The sequence below is a fragment of the Saimiri boliviensis genome, chromosome 9 (assembly GCF_048565385.1).
Source record: "Saimiri boliviensis isolate mSaiBol1 chromosome 9, mSaiBol1.pri, whole genome shotgun sequence".
NCBI classification, from domain to species: domain Eukaryota; kingdom Metazoa; phylum Chordata; class Mammalia; order Primates; family Cebidae; genus Saimiri; species Saimiri boliviensis.
This window is the reverse complement of record NC_133457.1, coordinates 51196214-51220090: the sequence shown is the minus strand read 5'-3', so window position 1 is coordinate 51220090 and position 23877 is coordinate 51196214. Positions and strand designations below refer to the sequence as shown.

At 38.1% G+C, this 23877-nt stretch overlaps 1 protein-coding gene across 7 annotated transcripts in view; it reads right to left on the bottom strand.

Annotated features, from left to right (window-relative positions):
• Positions 1–23877, bottom strand: part of PIK3CB (phosphatidylinositol-4,5-bisphosphate 3-kinase catalytic subunit beta) — a 254144-nt gene that overhangs the window by 79013 nt on the left and 151254 nt on the right. For all 7 annotated transcript variants that reach the window (XM_074405842.1, XM_074405841.1, XM_074405843.1 and 4 more), the window contains 4 exons: positions 19333–19556; positions 15387–15566; positions 13545–13715; positions 12611–12688 (listed from right to left, as the gene is read on the bottom strand). In XM_074405842.1, coding sequence (XP_074261943.1) covers positions 12611–12688; positions 13545–13715; positions 15387–15566; positions 19333–19556 — 653 coding nt within the window. The remainder of the gene's footprint in view (positions 1–12610; positions 12689–13544; positions 13716–15386; positions 15567–19332; positions 19557–23877) is intronic.

The window sequence follows — 23877 nt, the reverse complement described above, 5'->3', positions numbered from 1 at the left end:
CCAAATATTATTATTCAATTAAAGACAAACTTCAGGCCTGTAATACCAGCACTTTGTAAGGCCAAGGTGGGTGATCACCTGAGGTCAGAAGTTCAAGACCAGCCTGACCAACATGGTGAAACCCCATCTCTACTAAAAATACAAAATTAGCTGGGTGTGGTAGCGCATGCCTATAATCCCAGCTATTCGGGAGACTGAGGCAGGAGAATTGCTTGAACCCACCTGGGAAGTGGAGGTTGCGATGAGCCGAGATCGCACCATTGCACTCTAGCCTGGGCAGTAAGAGCGAAACTCCATCCAAAAAAAAAAAAACATAAACCATCAAATGGCTGAATACAGCCCTAAGACTGAATTGGTTTGGTCTCTTCTAGAATGACTTTTTCCAGATTACACTTTCAATATTATATTTTATTTCTACTTGGTGAAAGACATTATAAGAGAGATGTAAAGCATTATTTTACCTACTATAATATGATGTTGTCAGGGGTGTTGATGCTCACTACATTACCCACTGTGTCTCCTTCATAAGGATTCCCTAAGCATATCTCTCTCAATTTACAGTACTGGAATATGCTACAAACCCATAAATAACGAGTTTATCTTATGAGATTCCGAACATTGTAACTGATCATGTTTTCTCTTTGTCTTGTCCACTAGGTGTAGAGCAAGCAGATAGCCAAATATGTAGCCCACATCAAGCAATTAATTACACAGGATCTTATTATATACATACCTACTGGAATCTTGCTACTGGGTTTTTTTTTTCCTTACTTCTTGTCAATTAACTATCCTCTTTTTTTTTAAAGTCAAAACTGTGTATATAGTATGTGCTATGTAAGAGACACACAGAGAGAGACTGTGAGACAGTGTAGGCTCACCTCAAGTAATTGTGAAATGAGATTTGATAGATCATAAATAAAACAAAACATACATAAAATATATTTTGCATCTGTTGTATGGGAGGTTATAAGATAAGAATATCAGGATAAAAATGGTATTCAATTCTTACTCTTAGTGATTTTTCATGAATTTGTCACCTTTTTAATATGGAATTTAAATACAATTTATTCAGAAAATTATGAGTTTTACAAACGATCATTTTTTCGATGTTCTGGTGACAAAGGCAATGAGAAATAAAGACAAATAAGTACCTACCATGTAATAAAGGCTCAATAAATGTTAGCTAGTATTTAAAAACAAAACAAAACAGAATGCTAGTTGTAACTGCGTCCAAAACAAGTGGCAAAACTCAGGTATAGGGAATAAAGTAGAATTAGGGATGAGAGGGCTATAAAAGTTCCAAAAAAAAAAAAAAAACCCATCAATTATAATGATCCCAAAATAAGTCCCACAGCACCTGTGAACAGCCACAACAAAAATGTGATCTGGGAAAGGATAACAACAAAGAACTAGTCTAACTTGAGCATGGTGGGAAAAAAAAAGAGAAGACCCTACACATTCTGAAAAACTTTGTTGAAAATAATAATCATTATTTAATAGTCAAAGTATGATTTATTTAAGGCCAAGTCATTAAGATCAGTTCTGGCTGAGAAATCTCTGGGTAATTTACTAAAATTATTAAAGTTGACAAATGGTTAAAAATAACAGCAGAAAAAAAGAACCAACTTTATAAAGATAATTTTCTTCTTTGAATTTAGAATCTCCCATTGAAAAAAAAGAAGCATAAAAAGGAGTTTTTGTTTTCAGAAAAAGCAGTAACAAAATCCATTCCCTAAATCTGTATCACATGAAATTTTGTAAAAATTGTCCCATTTTCTGAAGCTTGATCTGGGTCATCTTCAGTCCTTTGAGAAGTAAAGAATTTTAAAGTATAATTAATCAGGTTTTAAAACCAGGCACAGTGGCTCCTACTTGTAATCCCAACACTTTGGGAGGTTGAAGTGGGAGGATTGCTTTGAGCTTAGGAGTTGGAGACCAGCCTGGGCAACATGGTGAAATCTCCTCTCTACTCAAAATACAAAAAAAAAAAAAAAAAAATAGGCTGGTGAGGTGGCTCACATCTGTAATGCCAGCACTTTGGGAGGCCAAGGCAGGTGGATCACGAGGTCAGGAGATTGAGACCGTCCTGGCCAATGTGGTGAAACCCCGTCTCTATTAAAAATACAAATGGGCATGGTGGCACACGCCTGTAGTCCCTGCTACTCAAGAGGCTGAGGCAGGAGAACTGCTTGAACCCAGAAGGCAGAGATTGCAGTGAGCCAAGATTGTGCCACTGCAATACAGCCTGGGTGACAATGTGAGACTCCATCTCAAAAAAAAAAGTTGGTGTGGTGGTGCACAGCTGTGGTCCCACCTACTCAGGTGGCTGAGATGGGAGGATCCCTTGAGCCTTGGGGCTGGAGCCTGTGGTGAGCCGAGATGCGTCACTGCAATCCAGCATGAGTGACTGAGCAATACCCTGTCACAAAACTAAAAAAAATTATAACCATGCTTTATATAGTTACATGTTTTATTATCCAACTTTAATAAACTTTCATGGAAACACTTTTTCACAGCCCTAGAACATTAGGAAAGCAGGAGAAGTCAGGCTTTGTCATGCAAAGGACTTGCCACTGTGCTACAGCAGGGAAGTGCCAAGCCAACACACAGACTGCATTCCTATACTCACCAATTAAAAATGTTCTGTGTTGAATAATGTGATTTTTTTTTCACATCAACACTTTAATTTCCTTCTTGTTCCACAATATGGTCAAAATCCACTACATTTTTGCCCTTAGATATTAGACACAAAAAAAGATCAGTAGCATGAATAGATGGAAATTCCCATGTTTTAGGAATTTCCCAGCCTTGATCATTTGTTAAAAGGAAAAACTGTCTCTTCTACCTTCATACACTTCAGACACCAAATGTGTGAGGGTTTTTCCTACATCAACCAATTCTCCAACTCTCTGGACACCAACTGGGTATCCTACAACTCAATTTTGACACTAACTACCTGGACTCAGCGCAGATGTTACCAGGTTACATTAGTTCCTTAAGACTGACTGACACTTTAGATGACAACTGCAAATCCCAGGTTATTGTCTGTACTTCTGATCAATCGAGAGTTCCCACAAATGCCCTCCTCAGGTTCAATCTGGTCTAATGGCACACAAAACTCAGGGAAACACATTTATCCATTTATTATAAAGGATATTACAAATAATGGTAACAAATAGCCAGATGAAAAGGAATATACATGTACTTCAAGGTCCAGAAGGATCCCAAGTACAGGAGCTTGTCCCCATGAAATCTGAATGCATGATCCTCTCAGTATGTGGATATATTCACCAAACCAGAAGCTCTGCAAATCCCATTACTTAGGATTTTTATGGAGGCTCCATTAAGTAGGTATGGTTATTAAATATTTGGCTGCTGCTGATTAAGTTGGCCTCTAGCCTCCCTCCCCACTGCGGTCCCGGTGTGCAGCTCAAAGTTCCAATCCTTTGTTCACCTGGTTGGTTTCTGGCAATCGGCTCCATCCTGGAGCTATCTAGGGGCTTTAAGTCTCATTCATCTTGTCGACATACAAAAAGACACTCCTATCATTACCCAGATCTTGAAAGCTCTTTTTTCAGGACACAGAGACTAGATCAAACATTAAAATAATAGATGCTCCTATCACTTGGGAAATGACAAGGGGCTTAAAGGAGCTCTCTGCTAAACGCCAGATCAGAGACCAAATATACATTCTTTACTGCGTCACAATTTGTAAAAAGGTAGCTTTGTTCTGACTTATGAGAATACTGTGTGACCTTTAACTAAGGATAAAATGTTAGAGACGGTTACATTAAAATGTATTCAATCATTGCATAAATATTTATTTAGTGTTTCAGGCACTGAAATAAGATAAAAAGAGTAAGATACTGGGAAGGTGTGGGAGGATAGAGGGTAGGGGTGTAAGGATTGAAAATTTACCTATTGGGTATGGTGTCACTACTTGGGTGACAGATACACTAAAAACTCAGACTTCACTATTACGCAACATATGCATGTAAGAAACCTGCATTTATACTCCCTAAATATATTTTTTTAAATGTTTAAGATTAAAGATACAATCTCCTTGGGTTACATATTTTAACAGATTAGGAGTCCTGAGACCTATTAACTAGGCTATGAGGTATTATGATGTATGACTAATACATGTGAATACAGGATATGTCTGGACTTGTATTTCTCTTGGGCTTCTTGAATCTGTGTTTCTGTCTTTTGTTGACTTTGCCAATAATCTAGTTTCCTGTGGTTACTTCCTTAAGTAGTCTTTCTGAACTGTATACTCCTTCTCTTCTTTTTCTCAAAGTCAGATTGCACAAATGTTAGACTTTCTAGCGTTTTCTCACAGGTTCCTGGAGCTCTATTGAATTTTTCTCCCATTTTTCTCTCTGTCGTTCAAACTGGAAAATTTGTATTGATTAATCCTTAAAGTCACTGACTCTCTCCTTTCTCATTACCATTCTGCTATTGGGTCCACGCAGTGTATTTTTAAATTTTAGTTCTTATACTTTTTAGTCTAAATTTTCCGTTTGATTCCTCCTTCTATCTTCTATTTAATGGCTGAAACTTTCTCCCTTTCCCGTCCCTTCTATTGTATTTGCCCTAGTTGTTACAGCATTTTCATAACTGCTTTAATGTCTTTGTGAGATAATTCCAACACCTGTGTCATCTCGGTACTGATGTCTACTGAACTATCATTGTCCACACAACTTCGGATTTTCCTCCTTGTTTATGTGTCAGCTAATTTTGAATTGTATTCCAGATAGTTTGACTATTATAAGACACTGGGTCTTGTTTATGTTCTATGGAGAATGCTGGTATTTTTGTTTTAGGGGACCACAGTCAGGTTCAAAAGTTGAAAGTTTCCATGAGTCTTCTGTCAGCTGCAATTCCAATACCAGTTCAGTTTTCGAGTCTTCTTGCAGGGCTATTTGCATCTGTCCTATGTGTGTACTACACATTAACCAGTCTGAGACTTGGGTAATGGAATATGCCATGTTCAGTTCTCAAAGTACATAGACTGTTAAGAGCAGATCCTCCTATGTACAGCTCAGGAATAAGCTTATAAGCACAACTAACCTTAAAAGGTTGCTTTCTGAGCTTATCTACTCTGCAGTGTTCAGTATTCTTTTAGTAGGCTGGAGCTTCCCTTTTCTTGTTATCCAACCAGAAAGCTGAGGCTTTATTGACCCACATTCCTGCAAGTATACTAAATACTGGGGGCGGGGAGGTAAGGGAAGGGGAGACTTACTTACTACATTTTCTTGCTACTACAACTCCTACAATTGAAGCAGACATTCAACTCGGAGTCTTAGGCTCTGCCTGTCCCCAATACTCCTGCTACTGCCCTGCTATCGCTGTTGTTATTGCTACAGTACTGTTCAGAGACTGCGTCAACTCAGAAGAGAGAAAAGAAACAAAAAAGAGGAGAAAAAGAGGTGGGATTCATATCTTTTTTTTTTTTTTTTTTTTTTGAAGGAGTTCCACTCTTTATTTTTGCCCAGGCTGGAGTACAGTGGCACAATCACAGCTCACTGCAACCTCCGACTTCTGGGTTCAAGCAATTCTCCTGCCTCAGCCTCCCGAGTAGAGTAGTTGGGCTTACAGGCGCCCCCCACCACGTCTGGCTAATTTTTTATGTGTTTTTAGTGGAGATGGGGTTTCACCATGTTGGCCAGGCTGGTCTTGAACTCCTGATCTCAGGTGATCCAACCCACCTTGGCCTCCCAAAGTGCTGGGAGCCAAGGTAGGTTGGATCACCTTGGTAGTGCTAGGAGCCAAGGTGGGCTGGATCACCTTATGAGCCACCACACCCAGCTGCAATTCATACTTTCTCTGAAAGTTAGAAGACCCCTTTCCTACTAGAGCTATAAATAGTTACAAATAATGCCATCTTGTGGATTTTTGGTAACATTGAGTTCAGGCTTCTGCTGAATATTAATTAAGATGTATACATGAGGGCCGGGCGCGGTGGCTCAAGCCTGTAATCCCAGCACTTTGGGAGGCCGAGGCAGATGAATCACAAGGTCAAGAGATCGACACCAACCTTGGTCAACAAGGTGAAACCCCGTCTCTACTAAAAATACAAAAAATTAGCTGGGCATGGTGGCACGTGCCTGTAATCCCAGCTACTCAGGAGGCTGAGGCAGGAGAACTGCCTGAACCCAGGAGGCGGAGGTTGCAGTGAGCCAAGATCGTGCCATTGCACTCCAGGCTGGGTAACAAGAGCGAAACTCCGTCTCAAAAAAAAAAAAAAAAAAAGATGTATACATGAAAGATGCAAACAAGGCTAGTCAGGCCCAGTGGCTCATGCCTGAAATCCCAGCACTTTGGGAGGCTGAGGCAGAAGGATCACTTGAGCCCAGGAGTTCAAGACCAACCTGGACAACACAGTGAAATCTTGTCTCTACAAAAAGTAAAAAAAAAATATATACATATATATATATATATATAGCTGGGTGTGGTGGTACATGCCTGTAATCCCAGCTACACAGGAGTCTAAGGCGGGAGAGTCTCTTGAGCCCAGGAAGTCAAGGCTGCAGTGAGCCATTTATGCCACTGCACTCCAAACTGCGTGACAGAGCAAGACTCTGTCTTTAAAAAATACAAAAATTAAAAAGTCCCACAAGGCCGAGGAAAGATTGACCAGGAAGCTATATGCTACAGAATTCCAAGCACTCCCACAGAGATGGAAGACGTTCAAGTGCCAGGCAGGCACAGTGATAAGTCAACCCTGAACACAACATTTTCGTTAAAGACCTCATACAGAGTCATGAGTCCTGTAAGATCTCTCAGACTGCAAATAAAATGGATTAGATGGCTATGATTAGGTTGTACTATATGACATTGTCAGCTTTAAGGAGGGCAGATAACCTCAGTGAGCCTGACTTTCTGGCTGAATGCTTAAGAGAGACTCAGCAATTCCTAGCAAGAGTCAAAGCATGAGAAATTTGATGTGTGAGAAATCCTCCAGATTCAAAAGTTAGAGAGGGTCACAGGGCAAGGATCTGAGAGCTGCCTCCAGTTGCAGAAAAGACCCCAGCCAACAGCGGGCAGGGAATTGGAGACCTCAAACCAACAATCACATGCAACAGAACTGGGCCAACAACTTGAATCAGTCTGGAAGCAAATTCTTTCAGAGTCTTGAAAAAGGAGTGCAGCCAAACTAACACCTAGATTTTAGCTTTGTAAGACTATATAAGCAGAACCTAGCTACTCCATGCCTGCTGAGCTAATAAGTAAATGTTGTTTTAAGCTGCTAAGTTTATGGTATTTTTGTTATCCACCAACAGAAAACTAATATAAGGGGCTACTATGAACTTTATACCAATAAATAATAACAAAACAAATTCTCTGAAAGACAAAAATTACCAAAACTGACACAAAGAAACAGAAAATCTACCTATATATTCTTTAAATGAATTCTGAATTTCTTTTTTTCTTTTTTGAGGCAGAGTTTCACTCCTGTTGCCCAGGCTGGAGTGCAATGGCATAACCTCAGCTCACTGCAACCTCCACCTCCCAAGTTGAAGCGATCCTCCTGTCTCAGCCTCCCAGGAAACTGGGATTACAGGAATTTGCCACCACAGCCAGTTAATTTTGTATTTTTAGTAGAGACGGGGTTTCACCACATTGGTCAGGTTGGTGTCCAACTCCTGGCCTTATGTTATCCACCCGCCTTGGCCTCCCCAAAGTGCTGGGATTACAGGCATGAGACACTGCACCTGGCCCTAAATTAAATTTCTAATTAAAAACCTTCCCAAAAAGAAAACTCAAGGCTCAGATGGCATGGAGTAAGTTCTATCAAATATTTAAGGAAGAAATAATACCAATCCCATGTAAACTTGTTCAGAAAATAAAGTCAGGGAAGGCTTCTCAGCTCATTATAACACCAACATTATCCTAACACCAAAATCAAAGAAAGACATTACAAGTCAAGTACACACCAATATTCCTCAATTTTCCTTATGAGCATAGACAATAAAATGCATAACAAAATATTTAAAAACCAAATTTAATAATGTATTAAAGAGCTAACACATGTTGACCGAGCAGACATTATTTCAGAACAGTAAGGTTGGTTTCAGCTTTGGAAAATCAATGGATTTAAATATATAAATCAAATGATCATCTCAAAAAATGCAGAAAAAGTAATCAACTTTTTCTTAAAGGATAACTAGGAAGAAAAGACATTTCTTAAACAAGGGGCATCTATGAATAAGGGGCATCTATGAAAAAAACTACAACTAATATTATATTTAAAGTTGAAAGACTGAATGAATGCTGTCCTTTAAGATTAAGAACAAAATCGGTATGTCAGGCCGGGTGCAGTGGCTCAAACCTGTAACCCTAGCATTTCGAGACGCCTAGTCGGGTGGATCACCTGAGATCAGGAGTTCAAGACCAGCCTGGCCAACACAGTGAAACCCCATCTCTACTAAAAATACAAAAATTAGCTGGGTGTGGTGGCAGGTGCCTGTAATCCCAGCTACTCAGGACACTGAGGCACAAGAATTACTTGAACCCAGGAGATGGAGGTTGCAGTGGGCCAGGATTGCACCACAGCACTCCAGTCTGGGCGAAAGAGTGAGACTCTGTCTCGGGGGAGTCTTCTATAATAGTTAATTTTATGTGTCAACTTGATTAGGTCACAGGGTGCCCTGATATTTGGTCAAACATTTTTCTGGGTGTTACTAATGAGATATTTGCTCAAACATTATTCTGGGTGATTTTGGATGTGATTGACATTTTAATCAGTAGACTGGGTAAAGCAGACTGCCATCCCTAATGTGGGCTAGCCTCATTCAATTGGCTGAATACCTGAAGATATACAAAGACTGACTCTCTCCTACTAACATAGAATTCTTCTTGCTTGACTGTCTTCTAGCTGGGACATTAGCTTTTTTTCCTGACTTGGGACTCTTAAATGAAACATCAGCTCTTCCTGGGTGTCAAGCATACCAGCTTTCAGATACGAACTACACCACTGACATTCCTGGTTCTCAGGCTTTCAGATTCAGACTGGAATGCAACCACTGGCTCTCTTAGGTCTCCAGCTGCCCACCTCCATAATCATGTATATCAATTTCTTATAACAAATCTTTTATAATTTTTGCTTATATGTGATATACAGATATAGATATATATATTATATCCTATTAGCTCTGTTTCTCTGGAGAACCCTGGGTAATGAATTTACTCTTATCACTTCTATTTAAAATTGTACTGGGAGTCTTAGCCAGTGCATAAAGAAAAGAAAAAGATTTCGAAAGAAAGATGTAAAACAGCCACCTTTCTTCAGATTTCGCTTTAACATTCTACTGGAGCTGCTAACCTATGTAACAAGGTATACTGACGGGAAAATTATGTCATAATTACATTTAATGTACTCAAATTCAACTATATAATCCTGCTGGGCAGAAGAAAGAAAAAGAGCTATAGGCCGGGCGCAGTGGTTCACGCCTGTAATCCCAGCACTTTGGGAGGCTGAGGCAGGTGGATTACAAGGTCAAGAGTTCGAGACCAGCCTGGTCAATACAGTAAAACCCCATCTCTACTAAAAATACAAAACTCAGCCGGGTGTGGTGGCACACGCCTGAAGACCCAGCTACTCGGAGGCTGAGGCAGAAGAATCACTTGAACCCATGAGGCAGAGGCTGCAGCAAGCCAAGATCGCGCCACTGTACTCCAGTCTGAGCGACAAAGTAAGGCTCTGTCTCAAAAAAAAAAGAAAAGAAAGAAAAAGAGAACTACAGTGCTAGGTAGGGTGGAGTGAGGTACATCCGTTAAATACTACTGGCATTAAGGCCATTCATTCTCTCTATGAACTTAACAACTGCAAACAATAGAATCAATCAAGCTTGACAGCTGACAGAAGTGGCAAACATATGGACATAAAATGTCAATGACTTTATTAGGTTTCTGACCACTGACAAAGGAATAATGTATAATGCTTGAGAAAAATAAAGCATGAATGAAGGCTTCTTGGATATTCTTTAGGAAGAAATTAAATAAAGGGCTGCAGAGAAATACCAATCATAAAAAATTAAAGAACGAATAAATTATCTACAGAAGACAAATATGATAAACTGGCAAATTAGAAGAACAAATAGAAATTCCATTTGTTACTAGGTAGATTCTGTATCCACACATACAGATTACTAAGTAAAACCATATATATATAATATTCCATAAAACTTGAGGGTAGATTTGACTCCATGTGATTTTTGCCTTTAAAAATGAAATCCTGGTCTGGCATGGTGGCTTGTGCCTATCCCAGTGCTTTGAAAGGCCAAAGCAAGAGAATTCCTTGAGGCCAAGAGTTCAAGACAAGCCTTGGCAACACAGAAAGATCCCATCTCTATAAAACTAGAAAAAAAAATAAAAATTTGCTATAAGTGATGGTGTATACCTGCAGTCCTAGCTACTTGGGAGGCTGACGTAGGAGGATCACTTGAGACCAAGAGTGAGCTATGATCATGCCACTGCAGTGAGCTATGATCATGCCACTGCACTTCTGAGGGTGACATAGCAATACACTGTCTCTAAATAAATTTTGTTAAAACAAACAAACCTGAAGGAAGTCTATTTACTAATCCAGAGGACTGTCCAACATGTATTATAAAGTGAATAAATCAAGTTACAGAACAAAGTATATAGTATCATCCCTTTTGTCAACAAACCAATTGACAAATCACAGAAATAAACACAACCAAAACCCATTTAATTACCATATCATAGGTTTATATTTATAAACATTCACAAAGCTTGTTAACTTTGAAACCCTTATGATGGTAAGGAGATACCAGTACACCTTTTTTCTTAATCATGTTTGCACCTTTTCTTTTCCTTTCTTTTGTTTTGGGTAGGGAGGGAACATTAGGTCTCACTCTGTCAGCGGGATGGAATGCAGTGGCACAATCTCAGTTCAGGGCAGCCTCGACTTCCCAGGCTCCAGCGATCCTCCCACCTCAGCCTTCCTCGTAGCTGGGACTACAGGTATATGCCAACACATCCAGCTAAGTTTTGTATTTTTTGTAGAGTAAAACCCTCTGGAGTTTTACTATGTTGCCTAGGCTGGTCTCACACTCCTGGACTCAAGTGATCTGCTCACCTTGGCCTTCCAAAGTGTTAAGACTACAGGTGTGAGCCACCACACACAGCCTGTTTGCATTTTTTCATTTGTTGTAAAAATTAGTCATCTTATACTTTGCAATTGAAAAATTTAAATTAAAAGATAAAAACAGGATTATCACTAAAATAGAAAATAGAGGTTAATTGGCCATAAACACAATCATTAAAAAGAAAAATCTAGCTGAAAATATAAAAGCAAAGCCTTTATTTTAATGATAGCTACTCAAAGAATCTTCTTCTAAAATTGTATATATTTAAGGTATACAACGTGATGTTTTAATATAGAGTCAAGTGCTTACTACACAGTCAAGTAAATTAACACATCCATTACCAGACATAGTGACCTTTCTTTTTTGAAGAGTACCTAAAATCTACTCTCCTGGCAAATTTCCTGTCTACATTATTATTAACTGTAGTCTTCATGTTATATATTAGAGCTCTAGAATTATTAAATCAAGATAACTCTATCTTTGTACCTTTGAATTACTTCTCTCAATTTTCTTCACAGCCTCACCCACTTGTCTAACCACCAAAGATAGTAACCACCCTTCTATTCTCCCCCAAAATCTTTAATGCCCATGTACAAAAGCAAGTCACTGGTACTTTTTGGCAAGAGGCTCCTGAATGTATCTTCAAAGCAACAAACATTCCAAACAAATCAAATCTCTTTCTTGGATCACACAAATTATCCACTTAATTTCCTACCCAGCAAAACAGGGAAAATAAATGTTTTATACTATGTGGGATTGAGCAATAAATCCCCATGTGTTAACAACTTGTGGTCCATAACGTAGTAACCTATTTTCTTCCAGGAAATGGTATTAGATGTTCTCTGTGCTCAGCAAGTTTAAAATGGGGGGGCGGGGGGAGACTGAAGGAGGGGTTCAATGCAGCTCTAGGCAAGGCTGAGAGGAGAGTAAGCTTGCATAAAAACATGTGATTTGCAGTTGTGGCTCAAATATCACTTGCTGAAATATAATTAACATATCTATCATCACACACAGTTACTATTGTTTTTTTTAGTGAGGAGTGGTAAGAGTACCTAAAATCTACTTTTCTAGCAAATTTACTGTATACAATATTATTAACTATAGTCTTCATGTTGTACAGTAAATCTCTAGATTATTCAACCAAGATAACTCTATCCTGTACCTTTGAATTATTTCTCTCAACTTTCTTCAGTCTCACCCATCTATATTATATATTTCTTCTATATAATATACAGAAGAAATATGTAACATATAGTGGAAAAATAATCTCAATCTTTCCAATAGATCTCTAACAATTCAAAAGTTGTTGAATTCTTAAACAAAATTTTTAAATAAAAATTCTCAAGAGTCTTAATAATAAATTACCATATTCTGTACCATGTAATTGATCAACGTGAGTAAAATTCAATCTCCAATGTGACATTCTTGAGCCTATCAGTGAGTCATTCAAACACTGGAGCAGATAGCAAATCCAAATCTTAGTGGGTACTCACTTTTACAGTTTCCTCTGTGTTAAGTTTATTTCCCTTAACCAAGATAATTTGGAAAGGGTTGTTATTTTCCCAAACATGCTGTAAAAGAATAAAATAGATACAAATTATTTTAATGAAAGAAATGAATCTTCTATGCTAGCAATGAAATTGTCATCTGTTCTAATGTCTGTTGGCAAAATTATGAAAATAGAGCTCTGAAGTAACAACTGAAAGTCATTTATACGAAATTAAACATTATAACTCCTAACACTTGGCTTTCATGGCAAAACATATGCAGCATTCCACTAATGCTAAGAGATATCACTAAATTAAAAGCATTAACAAATAGTAATAAAAGCTTTGTATAAATTAAGTTGAACGTTTATATTAATATAGAAATAACATCAGCAAGGAGCAGCTAAATATACCATTTGAGATGACTGAATAACTGACTAAAAAGTGTTAACTGTTCAAATAAACAAATATATTACATTCTCAAAAAAAAAAATAGTGCCCTTCAAATATGTTTAATACTAAAAGAATTCAGTATTAAGAAAGCAGGTAAATTATACCAAAAACACTATCATAGTTAAGCTGATAGAAATGAAATATACTGGTTAATTCAATTATTTATGCACATCTAACTTTTCTACTAGAATGTCTCCAACTACTCACTGAAGTCCTGTATTTAAATCAAAATCTCTAATTTGATGGCATTTTTCTTTAGCAGAAAAAACACACCAAAAATATAAATGGCATATTTACATTTAATTGCAGCTTGAGTAAAAATAATAGTATCTACAAAGATAATTTTTAAATAAATGATAGATTTTTGGCAAATATGCATTGGTTTCACAGAAGGAGAAGTGAGCAAAGGAAATACATGTGAAACTTATGTAAACTAACACAATCACATGCCTTTTGGGGTTACTAAAGGTTCAGAAATAAAACTTACATAAATAATTCGTGTTTTCTTTGGTGGTAATGGAAGAGGAAGATTAGATGAATTTCTATTTATGGCAGCCTCTATGGCAATCATTTCCTGTTCATACATTTTCTTGATCTTGCAGCATTCCACAAGTATAAAATGGGGCAGGGTCCTGTTCACTACACAGTTCCGGATATACTATAGTGGCAAGAAAAAAGAAGGTATTGATTTTCAAGCCAACACCTAAATCAATAGAATAAAATTAAGCTGAACAACACCATATCAAATGCACTGTGAAAGTATGTCTTAAACCACAGCTGAATAACAAGAATATAATTTTTTTTGTTGTTTTGAGACAAGATCTCACTCTGTTGCCCAGGCTGGAGTGCAGTGACACGATCACAGCTTACTGCAGCCTCGACGTCCTGGGCTCAAGTGATCCTCCCACTGCACTCTCTGGAGTACCTGGGACTATAGGCCTGCTCCTAGACCTTGTATGTACTAAATCACAAAAATTAAGGGCCACACCAGAAACGTGGGAAGATGTGTAACATCACATTACCTACTAATAAATTACAGCTCCATAGTCTCAAACACACATCACTTTATATTTGGCATGCCTGTATCCCTCTTGTTTAAATAACAATAATAATATCACAAAACAACAAGATTTTCCTAAAATTCTGTAACTACTAACCTCTAACTGGGCACTTACAATAATGTCCCTTACATAATGACTATTTTTCAGTCTCCAAGATATTTCAACAAAAACATCTTCATGTTATTTGAAGGCACAGCCAAGGACCTCGTCTTTAAACAGTATACCTTATAGAGGGATGGGTGCTGCACTGCACCATAGCATATTTAAACTACACCCTACTCCAAAAATAATCTGGGGCAATTCAGTACCGTACAGAACTATTCTCAAATAATTCTGAATTAAATAAAAATAGATATCTAAATTATTTAAAAAGGCTTTTGAGAATGGTCAAACCTAATGCTTACAAAATTCTTGCCATACATGGAAGCAACAAAAAACAGAAAGGGAAATTCCATGCACAAATATTTCAGACTAAAATTGAAAACTTTTCCATTACTTAGCTAATGAATAATCACAAATAAGTTCTTATACAATTCAATGGATGACCATTTAATCAATTTTTAAACTGATTAACAACTCCCAGAATATTTCACATTTGTATCATATAACAAAATAATAAGCTGCTATTAACAAAGTGTCAAAAATTCATAATGATGTAAGAAAATAATTATAAAACTAACTAAAACAATCAAAACAGGTGAATGCGCTGGGCACAGTGGCTCATGCCTGTAATCTCACACTAGGAAAGGCCAAGGTGGACGGATCACTTGAAGCCAGGAGTTGGAGACCAGCATGGCCAAAATGGTGAAACCCCTGTTTCCATTAAAAACACAAAAGGCAGCTGGGCATCACGGCACACACCTGTAATCCCAGCTACTAAGTGGCTGAGTCATGAGAATCGCTTGAACCTGGGAAATACAGGTTGCAATGCACCAAAACTGTGTCACTGCACTCCAGCCTAGGCAACAGAGCAACACTTTGTCTCAAAAAAAAAGCAGAATACAAACACGTACATACACACATTTGTGCATACAATCACTATGCTAAAATACATATGTAACTTCAAACAAAAGTGACAAAAACATGCCAAAATGTTAACAATGATTATCTCAGAGGTAAGTACTATTATGAATATTTACTATTCAATACTGTATAATTTTCTTTATATTCCAAATGTTCCACTATGGGTACACATTTTTAAAATCAGAAATAACAAATATATATATACTTGTGAACTTCTCTGGTAAATTCATAGATAATATACATACCTGGAACTGAATTAGTGGATGATCACCAAAAACATATTCTACTCTCCCACTGACTTGCAACACATAATCATAGGGGCTAATTTCATCTTCCTTCCCATGAATAGTCAAACGTTTCTGGATTGCCAATTCATTTACTTTTATAGGATTCATATTCGGAGATACTTGAAAGCTAAACACATCCTAAAGGGGGAGGGAGGTGGGGGAAAAAGTAAATGTTACATTTATGCTGAAAAAATCACTATTATAAACATGTAATAGTATGCACAAATGTACATAATATTTCTATAGGTACATCCTTAACAAATTTTATATGGACATATATTTAGAATGTAGACAAGTTTACTGAAATATAAAGATTTCTGATCATTTGCAAGTCATCTTACTGTATTCATAGTGCACAGTTTCCACAGGTAAGATTAATATTTAACTAAAGGTTAGCATCAGGCATTTTCCAATGAACATCCTTCTTTAAAAAGTCACACAACCTGTAGCTATATTTTGTATATATATTTTTAAAAACTTACACATTTCTCACTGGTAAGAAGAGAGCCATACTTTATACTAATTAAACCATAAATTAGTAATTACGACCAATTTTGGAAACGTGTAAATAGAAACATATAGAAATTCTAATCAATGAAAAATGAAGATATAGTTTGGAATTGATATAGCATTACCAAATCTGTTCATCGTTAAGACTGAATGGGACAGATAACACCTGAATCCTTTCATAATCTAGCAAGGTAATTTCCCATTATATGATCATATACTAAAGATATAAGGCCAGATTCAAACTTTAAAACCTAAACTTACTATTTCACATCTATTTTTTCCAGTATTCTACTTGTTCGTCTGTGTTTTTTATGAGCTGATGCCTGCTACAGACTGAATGTTTCTGTCTCCCCCTACAAATCAATATACAGAAAACTAATCTCTAATGTGACGATATTTGGAAGTGAAAACTTTCGGATGTGACTGGGTCATGAGGGCAGGGCCCTCATGAATGAGATTAGCGCCCTTTTTTAAAGAGACCCCAGGCCAGGTGTGGTGCACGCCTGTAATCTCAGCACTTTGGGAGGCTGATGCAGGTGGATCACTTGGGATTGGGAGTTCAAGACCAGTCTGACCAACATGGAGAAACCCTGTCTCTACTAAAAATACAAAATTAGCCAGGCGTGGTGACACAGGTGGTGGTGAGCTGAGATCGTGCCATTGCACTCCAGCCTGGACAACAAGAGCGAGACTTGTCTCAAAAAAAAAAAAAAAAGAGAGAGACCCATGAGAGATTCCTCCCCTCTTCTGCCACATAAGGACATGGCAAAAACGCAGTTAAGTATGCACCAGGAAGCAATCCCTTATAAGACACGGAATGAACTGGTGCCTTGATCCTGCACTTCCCACCTTCCAGAATTGTAAGAAACAGGCCAGGCGCAGTGGCTTACATCTGTAATTCCAGCACCTTGGGAGGCTGAGGCGGGTGGATCACTTGACCTCAGGAGTTCAAAACTAGCTGATGAACATGGTGAAATCCTGCCTCTACTAAAAATACAAAAAATTAGCTGGGCGTGGTTCCCTACCTATAGTCTCAGCTATTCAGAGGCTGAGGCAGGGGAATCCATTGAACCTGAAAAGAGGTGGTTTCAGTGAGCCTAGATCACGCCACTGCACTGAAGCATGGACGACAAAGCAAGACTCTATCTGTCTCAGAACAAAACAAAACGAAAAAAACCCTAGAATTGTGAGAAATAAATTAATGTTGTTTACAAGCCACCCAGTCTATGGTATTCTGTTACAGCAGTGCAGCCCAAACAGACTAAGATGGTGCCACGCACATCAAAGAACTCAGTCTAGGACGCTGGGAATCATTTTCAGAAGTCTCCTCTTTCCTGCCCGACCTCACCTCCCAACAAGACACCAATGATCTTATATCCCAATGGTTTTCCCATATTTCAAGCAGTTGTTCAACATCACTTTCAATGACTTCATGAAATATTGTTTACCACTCTGTTGCCCAGGCTGAAGTGCAGTGGTGCAAGCTTGGCTCACTGCAACCTCTGCCTTCTGGGATCAAGCAATCCTCCCACCTCAGTCTCCTGGATAGCTGGGACTACAGATGTGCAGCACCATGCCCAGCTAATTTTTGTACATATGGGGTTTCCTCATGTTGCCCAACTTGGTCTCAAACTACTGGGTTCAAGAGATTCTCCCTGTTCAGCCTCCTAAGTACTGGAATTATAGGTGTGTGCCACCTCACCTGGCCAAGCCAGTGTTCTCAAGTTAAATTCTCATCACCTTTCAACACTAAACTCCCCTATTCTACCTCTCCTGACCATGCAGAAATCCTTAAACAGTATTGTAAATTTGACCCTGACATTTTAATGATACTCAAATCCTGACTTAAATTGAATTTTAGATTCAATGTATCTCAGGATATAATGACAAATGGTGTTTTTCCCTAGATAAACTTCCCTGTCTAGAGAAAATTCCTGAAGGTAGAATCTTATTTTCACATCTATTTTAACAAATACTTATTAACATGTTGTCTAAAAGGAGGCAAAATTAGGTAAACCAGAGACACCTGGATGAAATCCTGGCTCTACCACTGATCAGCTATGAGGATGGCATAAAACACTAAACTTCTCTTCCTTTCAGTTTCTTCACCATGAAATGGGGTAAAGACAACAACACTTTGTAGGTCTGTTGCGGGAAGTGGAGAATATATGAAAAATATATTGTACCAGGAATTTTGCAGGATTAAGCACTCAACAGAGAATGACTGTTAAGTCGTTCAGCACTTACCCTGCATAACTGGTTGTTGTTATTACTCTGGTTATCACAGTAATTCAAGAACAAAACAAAACATCCAGCCAGGCATGGTGGCTCATGCCTTTAATCCCAGCACTTTGGGAGGCTGAGATGGGTAGAACCTCTGAGGGCAGGAGTTCGAGACCAGGCTGGCCAACATGGCGAAACCCTGTCTCTACTAAAAATACAAAAATTAGCCAGGTGTGGTGATGTGTACCCGGAATCCCAGCTACTAAGGAGGCTGAGGCAGGAGAAGTGTTTGAGCCTGGGGGGCGGAGGTTGCAGTGAGCCGAGATTGAGCCATTGCACTCCACCCTGGGCAAGAGTGAGACTGTCTTAAAAAACAAAAACAAAACAAAAAAAAACACCTTGCGTTTCTACCTTAATCTAATGGCAGATCCTAGACGCTAGAATGACTATATTTGCTACAACAGCAACAGTATCATCTCGTTTATATAAGTGCTATGAACATTCAGAAATGGATGGGCTGTATATGGACTCTATTATAATGCCGACTTCCATATCATTAATTAATTCACAGAAAGCAAATTTAAGAATATGGAAATAAAGAGACCATTTTGGTTAGGCCTTTCATTTCTATAGATGGGGGGAAAAAAATCACATTAGAAGAAAATATTTGCAATAAGGAACACTATCTAGATCAGCAGTTGGCAAACTTGTTCTGTAAAGAACCAGGTTTGGCAAACAACATACATCATAGTGGTCTCTGTTATAATCTTTTTTCTTCTTCTTTTAAATATTTCTTTACAAGTCTTTGAGGTATTTTTCTTTTTTAAACGTCCCTTTAAAACTGTAAAAACCAATTCAACAATACAGTTTACCAATCCCATTCTAAATCACCATTCCACTGCATTAAAAAAAAAAAAAGTGCAAAGAGTATCACTTTAGACTATTATATATAATCCTAAATACATTTCCATCTTAAATCTAAAATTGTTCTTTATAACAGTGTTTGCTAGGTAAGCGAGAGACACGTCTAAAACGGAAGCTGCATTCAGGTAAAAATGAGAAATTTATTACAAAATATTTCTTAAAAAAATATAATCCTTACCAAGTAAAACACTCGCGGTAGCGATTAAAAAAAAAGGAAAGAAAAGAAGAAAAAAAAAATTAATCCTACCTGGGAGTTTTCAAAATGAACAGCTACAATGAGCTTTCCTCCATAAAGTTTATCTTCTAAGTTTTCAGGGATGGATGGTTCATGCTCTGGTGGATATGTTTGTTTTAGCCAGTCCATCCAAGATAATCCCACAAGTGACAGGATCTTTTCCTCGCTGAATTTGCGCATTTTTCTTCGAAATTCATTTACTTCAGGATCCTTCAAGCCATCAAATTCATGGAGACCTAAAAACATTTTTTGAAGATGTCATTTTCAGTAGCTAACAATAATAAAAAAGAATACAGAAAGAATACAAAGTATATTAAACAAAAACTAACTTGGATTTTGGGTGCTTGGCTTTTATCAAGCAGATCAAACTAGGGAGGAAAATACCATGAAAGATCAAAAAAGCCAGATAAAGCAATAAATCTCATGTACAGAAGACACACATACAATTGTGTTCTTAAAAAATACAACTCGGCCGGGTGCGGTGGCTCAAGCCTGTAATCCCAGCACTTTGGGAGGCCGAGGCGGGTGGATCACGAGGTCGAGAGATCGAGACCATACATGGTGAAACCCCGTCTCTACTAAAAATACAAAAAAATTAGCTGGGCATGGTGGCACATGCCTGTAATCCCAGCTACTCAGGAGGCTGAGGCAGGAGAATTGCTTGAACCCAGGAGGCGGAGGTTGCGGTGAGCCGAGATCGCGCCATTGCACTCCAGCCTGGGTAACAAGAGCGAAACTCCGTCTCAAAAAAAAAAAAAAAAAAAAAATACAACTCAAGCCGGTCGCGGTGGCTCAAGCCTGTAATCCCAGCACTTTGGGAGGCTGAGGCGGGTGGATCACGAGGTCAAGAGATCGAGACCATCCTGGTCAACATGGTGAAACCCCGTCTCTACTAAAAAATACAAAAAATTAGCTGGGCATGGTGGCGTGTGCCTGTAATCCCAGCTACTCAGGAGGCTGAGGCAGGAGAATTGCCTGAACCCAGGAGGCGGAGGTTGCGGTGAGTCGAGATCGTGCCATTGCACTCCAGCCTGGGTAACAAGAGCGAAACTCCATCTCAAAAAAAAAAAAAAAAAAAAAAAAAAAACTCAAAACCTCATCAAGAAGTGTAATTTGCTTATTAATTTTAAAAAGTAATTCACAATACCTATTTTAAAGCCACACATATTCATAGTTTTTATAAGCCAAGTATTAATAAATCACATGTAAAATATCTAAGACTAAGAATCTGAAAAACAGTTTCAATACTATATTAAAAGAAAACTAAGAATCAAGTTACTATTTAACCTAAAACTTGGTATATTATGGGAATGGCTACGATACATAGGAGCAGAGAGCATATGGAAAATCTCTGTATCTTCCTCTCAATTTTGCTGTGAACCTGTAACTGTTCTAAAAGATAAAACTTTAAAACACCAAAAACAAACCAAAGAAAACTTAGTACACTTAAATGTTATAGATTGAATTTTCAGTTCATTGTGATTTTTAAATTGTTATCATATGTTATATTAGTCAAAAATCCTATAAACGTAAAATTGTTCTTTATTGTTTGGTTGACTCTGAAACAGGGCAGTTGGGGCACCAACCCCCAACAGAGGAGAAAATTAACATATTTATTCATTCATTCATTCATTCATTCATTCATTCATTGAGAGAGACTCTCGTCCTGTTACCCATGCTGGAGTATGGTGGTGCGATCACAGCTCACTGTAGCCTCTTTCTCCTGGGCTCAAACAATCCTCCCACCTCAACCTCCCAAGTAGCTGAAATTACAGGCACAGGCACATGTCACTATGTCTGGATGATTTTTAAAATTTTTAGTAGACATGAGGTCTTGCTATATTGCCCAAGCTGTCTTGAACTCCTGGGCTCAAGCAATCCTCCCACCTCAGCCACTCAAGATGCTGGGAGTACAGGTATGAGTCCCCATGCCCGGCCCACATATAACTTTGGACTCCTAAACAACTTAACCACTAATAGCATACTGATGACTAGAAGCCTTACCAACAACATAAAGTCAGTTAACACTTAATTTTGTATGTTATCTAAGTTACATACCATATTCCTAAAGTAAGCTAAAGAAAATGTTAATTACTCCAGCTCTCTTCTGATTAGAAAAAAAGAAAATGTTTTTAAGTAAATCGCAAAGAAGAGAAAATATATTTATTTACTACTTATTAAGTGGAAGTGGATCATCATAAAGGTCTTCATACTCACCACCTTCATACTGAGTAGGCTGAGGAGGAAGAGGAGAGGTTCGTCTTACTGTCTCAGGGATGGCAGAAGCAGAAGAGTGAAGGAGGTAGAAGGGGAGGCAGGAGAGGCAGGCATACTGTATCTAACCTTACAGATATACATCATAACTTCTGACTTCTTTGCTTTTTCATTTCTGTACGAATGTTTATCTACATAGTACCAATCCTACCACTGTTTGCTTTAGTTTCAGTGCTGGTATCATAGAAGGGTCCATGTTATAAAAGAAGTCAAAAGCATTCTTGAATAATCAGAAGCCTTCTGCCAAACTGTTACATGTGAATTTGTTTTCTAGCACTGGTTCTTCCACATCTTCTTCCTCATAATTTGGCACTGGTTCAGAAGTACTCATCTCCATGAAGTAGTCTTCTGTTAATTCCTCTCATGTGGTGTTTATTAGCTCTTGGATTTCTCCAATATTTCTATCTTGAAACTCTTCACCATCATGACTGCCTTTTATGTCATATCCACAATTTATTTCATAATTTCCTTGATTGATTGGTTCTGTTGTAAATCCTGTAAGTCATGTACAGTATCTAGACATAGAGTTTTCTCCAGCAGGAATTTACTGTTTTGGATTTGACAGCTTTCACAATTTTTTCTATATCAACGATGGCATCTTCAGTGGTGTAATACTTCCAGACTTTCATGATGTTCTATCCAGGTTCTCTTCCATAGAGTACCATGAGTAACAAGCTTTAAAGGTCCTTATGACCTCGTGATAGGCTAAATTAGAGAAATTGTATTTAGGGGTAAGTAGACCACTTTGATGCTTTCACTGCTGAACTCCAGGGGTTCTCAGTGGCCACAGACATCAGCCAATATCAAAAGAACCTTAAAAGGCAGTCTCCTAGGCCAGGTACAGCGGCTCACTCCTGTAATCCTCCTGTCATCCTAGCACTTTGGGAGGCCAACGCGGAGGCATCACTTGAAGGCAGGAGTTCAAGACTAGCCTGGCTGACACGAGGAAACCATGTCTCTTTTAAAAACACAAAAATTGGCTGTACATGGTGGCATGTCCCTGTAATCCCAGCTACTTGGGAGGCTAAGGCAGAAGAATCACTTGAACCCAGGAGGCAGAGGTTGCAGCGAGCCGAGATTGCACCACTGCACTCCAGCCTGGGCGATATAAAATGAGACTGTATCTCAAAAAAAAAAAAAAAAAAAAATGGTAGTCCCTTACTGGCAAAGTACTTCCTGACTTCAAACAGAGCACTGATGGAACCAATCCAGAAAAAGGGTTCTCACTGTCCAGGTCTTTTAGTTGTACAACCAAAAGACTGGCAGCTGGTGTTTCTTTTTCCCTTCGAGGTTTGGGGGTTAGCAGCTTTTTTATTTTTTTAAGAGAAAGAAAAAAAGAAGAAAAGAATAATAATAAGAATAAAGAAGAGAAAGAAAGAGAAAGAGGAAGAGGGAGAGAGAATGGGGGTATTGCTTTATTGCCCAGGCTAGAATGCAGTCTAAATATGGGTATGCCTATAACTGTCCTTAATAATGGAGACATGAAAGAAAATGAAGGAAGAGAATAACAAACAAGGAGCCAACCAACATTTCATTTAAACATCTAAGCTGATATGATGTGGTACTGATAAGAGTGTATATTTTGTGTATTTAAAGTGGAGAGCTCTATAAATGTTAATTACATTTACTTGTTCCAGATCTGAGTTCAAGTCCTGAATATCGTTGTTAATTTTCTGTCTCATTGATCTGTCTAATATTAATGTTGAAGTCTCCCACTATTATTGTGTGGGAGTCTAGGTCTCTTTATTAGTCTTGTATGTCTGGGTATTCCTGTATTGGGTGCGTATATATTCAGGGATCTTTAGCTCTTCTTGCTTTGATCCTTTTATCATTATATAATGTCCTTCTTTGATTCTTTTGATCTTTGTTGCTTTAATGACTATTTTATCAGAGGCAAATATTATAACTTCTGCTTTTTATTTATTTATTTTTGCTCTCCGTTTGGTTGGTAAATCTTTCTCCATCCCTTGTTTTGAGTCTTTGTGTATCCTTGAATGTGAGATGGGTCTGGATGCAGCATACCGATGGGTTTTAGTTTTTTATACAAATTACCTGTCTTTGGATTGGGAGATTTAGTCAATTTAAATTTAGAATTAATAATGATATATGTGAGTTTAATACTGCCATTTAATATTAGCTGGCTATTTTGCCCATTAGTTGATGTAAATTCTTCATTATATTGATGCTCTTTACTTTTTGGTATTTTTTAGAAAGGCTGATACTGTTTGTTCCTTTCTATGTGTAGTGGTTCTTTCAGAAGCTCTTATAAAGGGCAGCTTTATA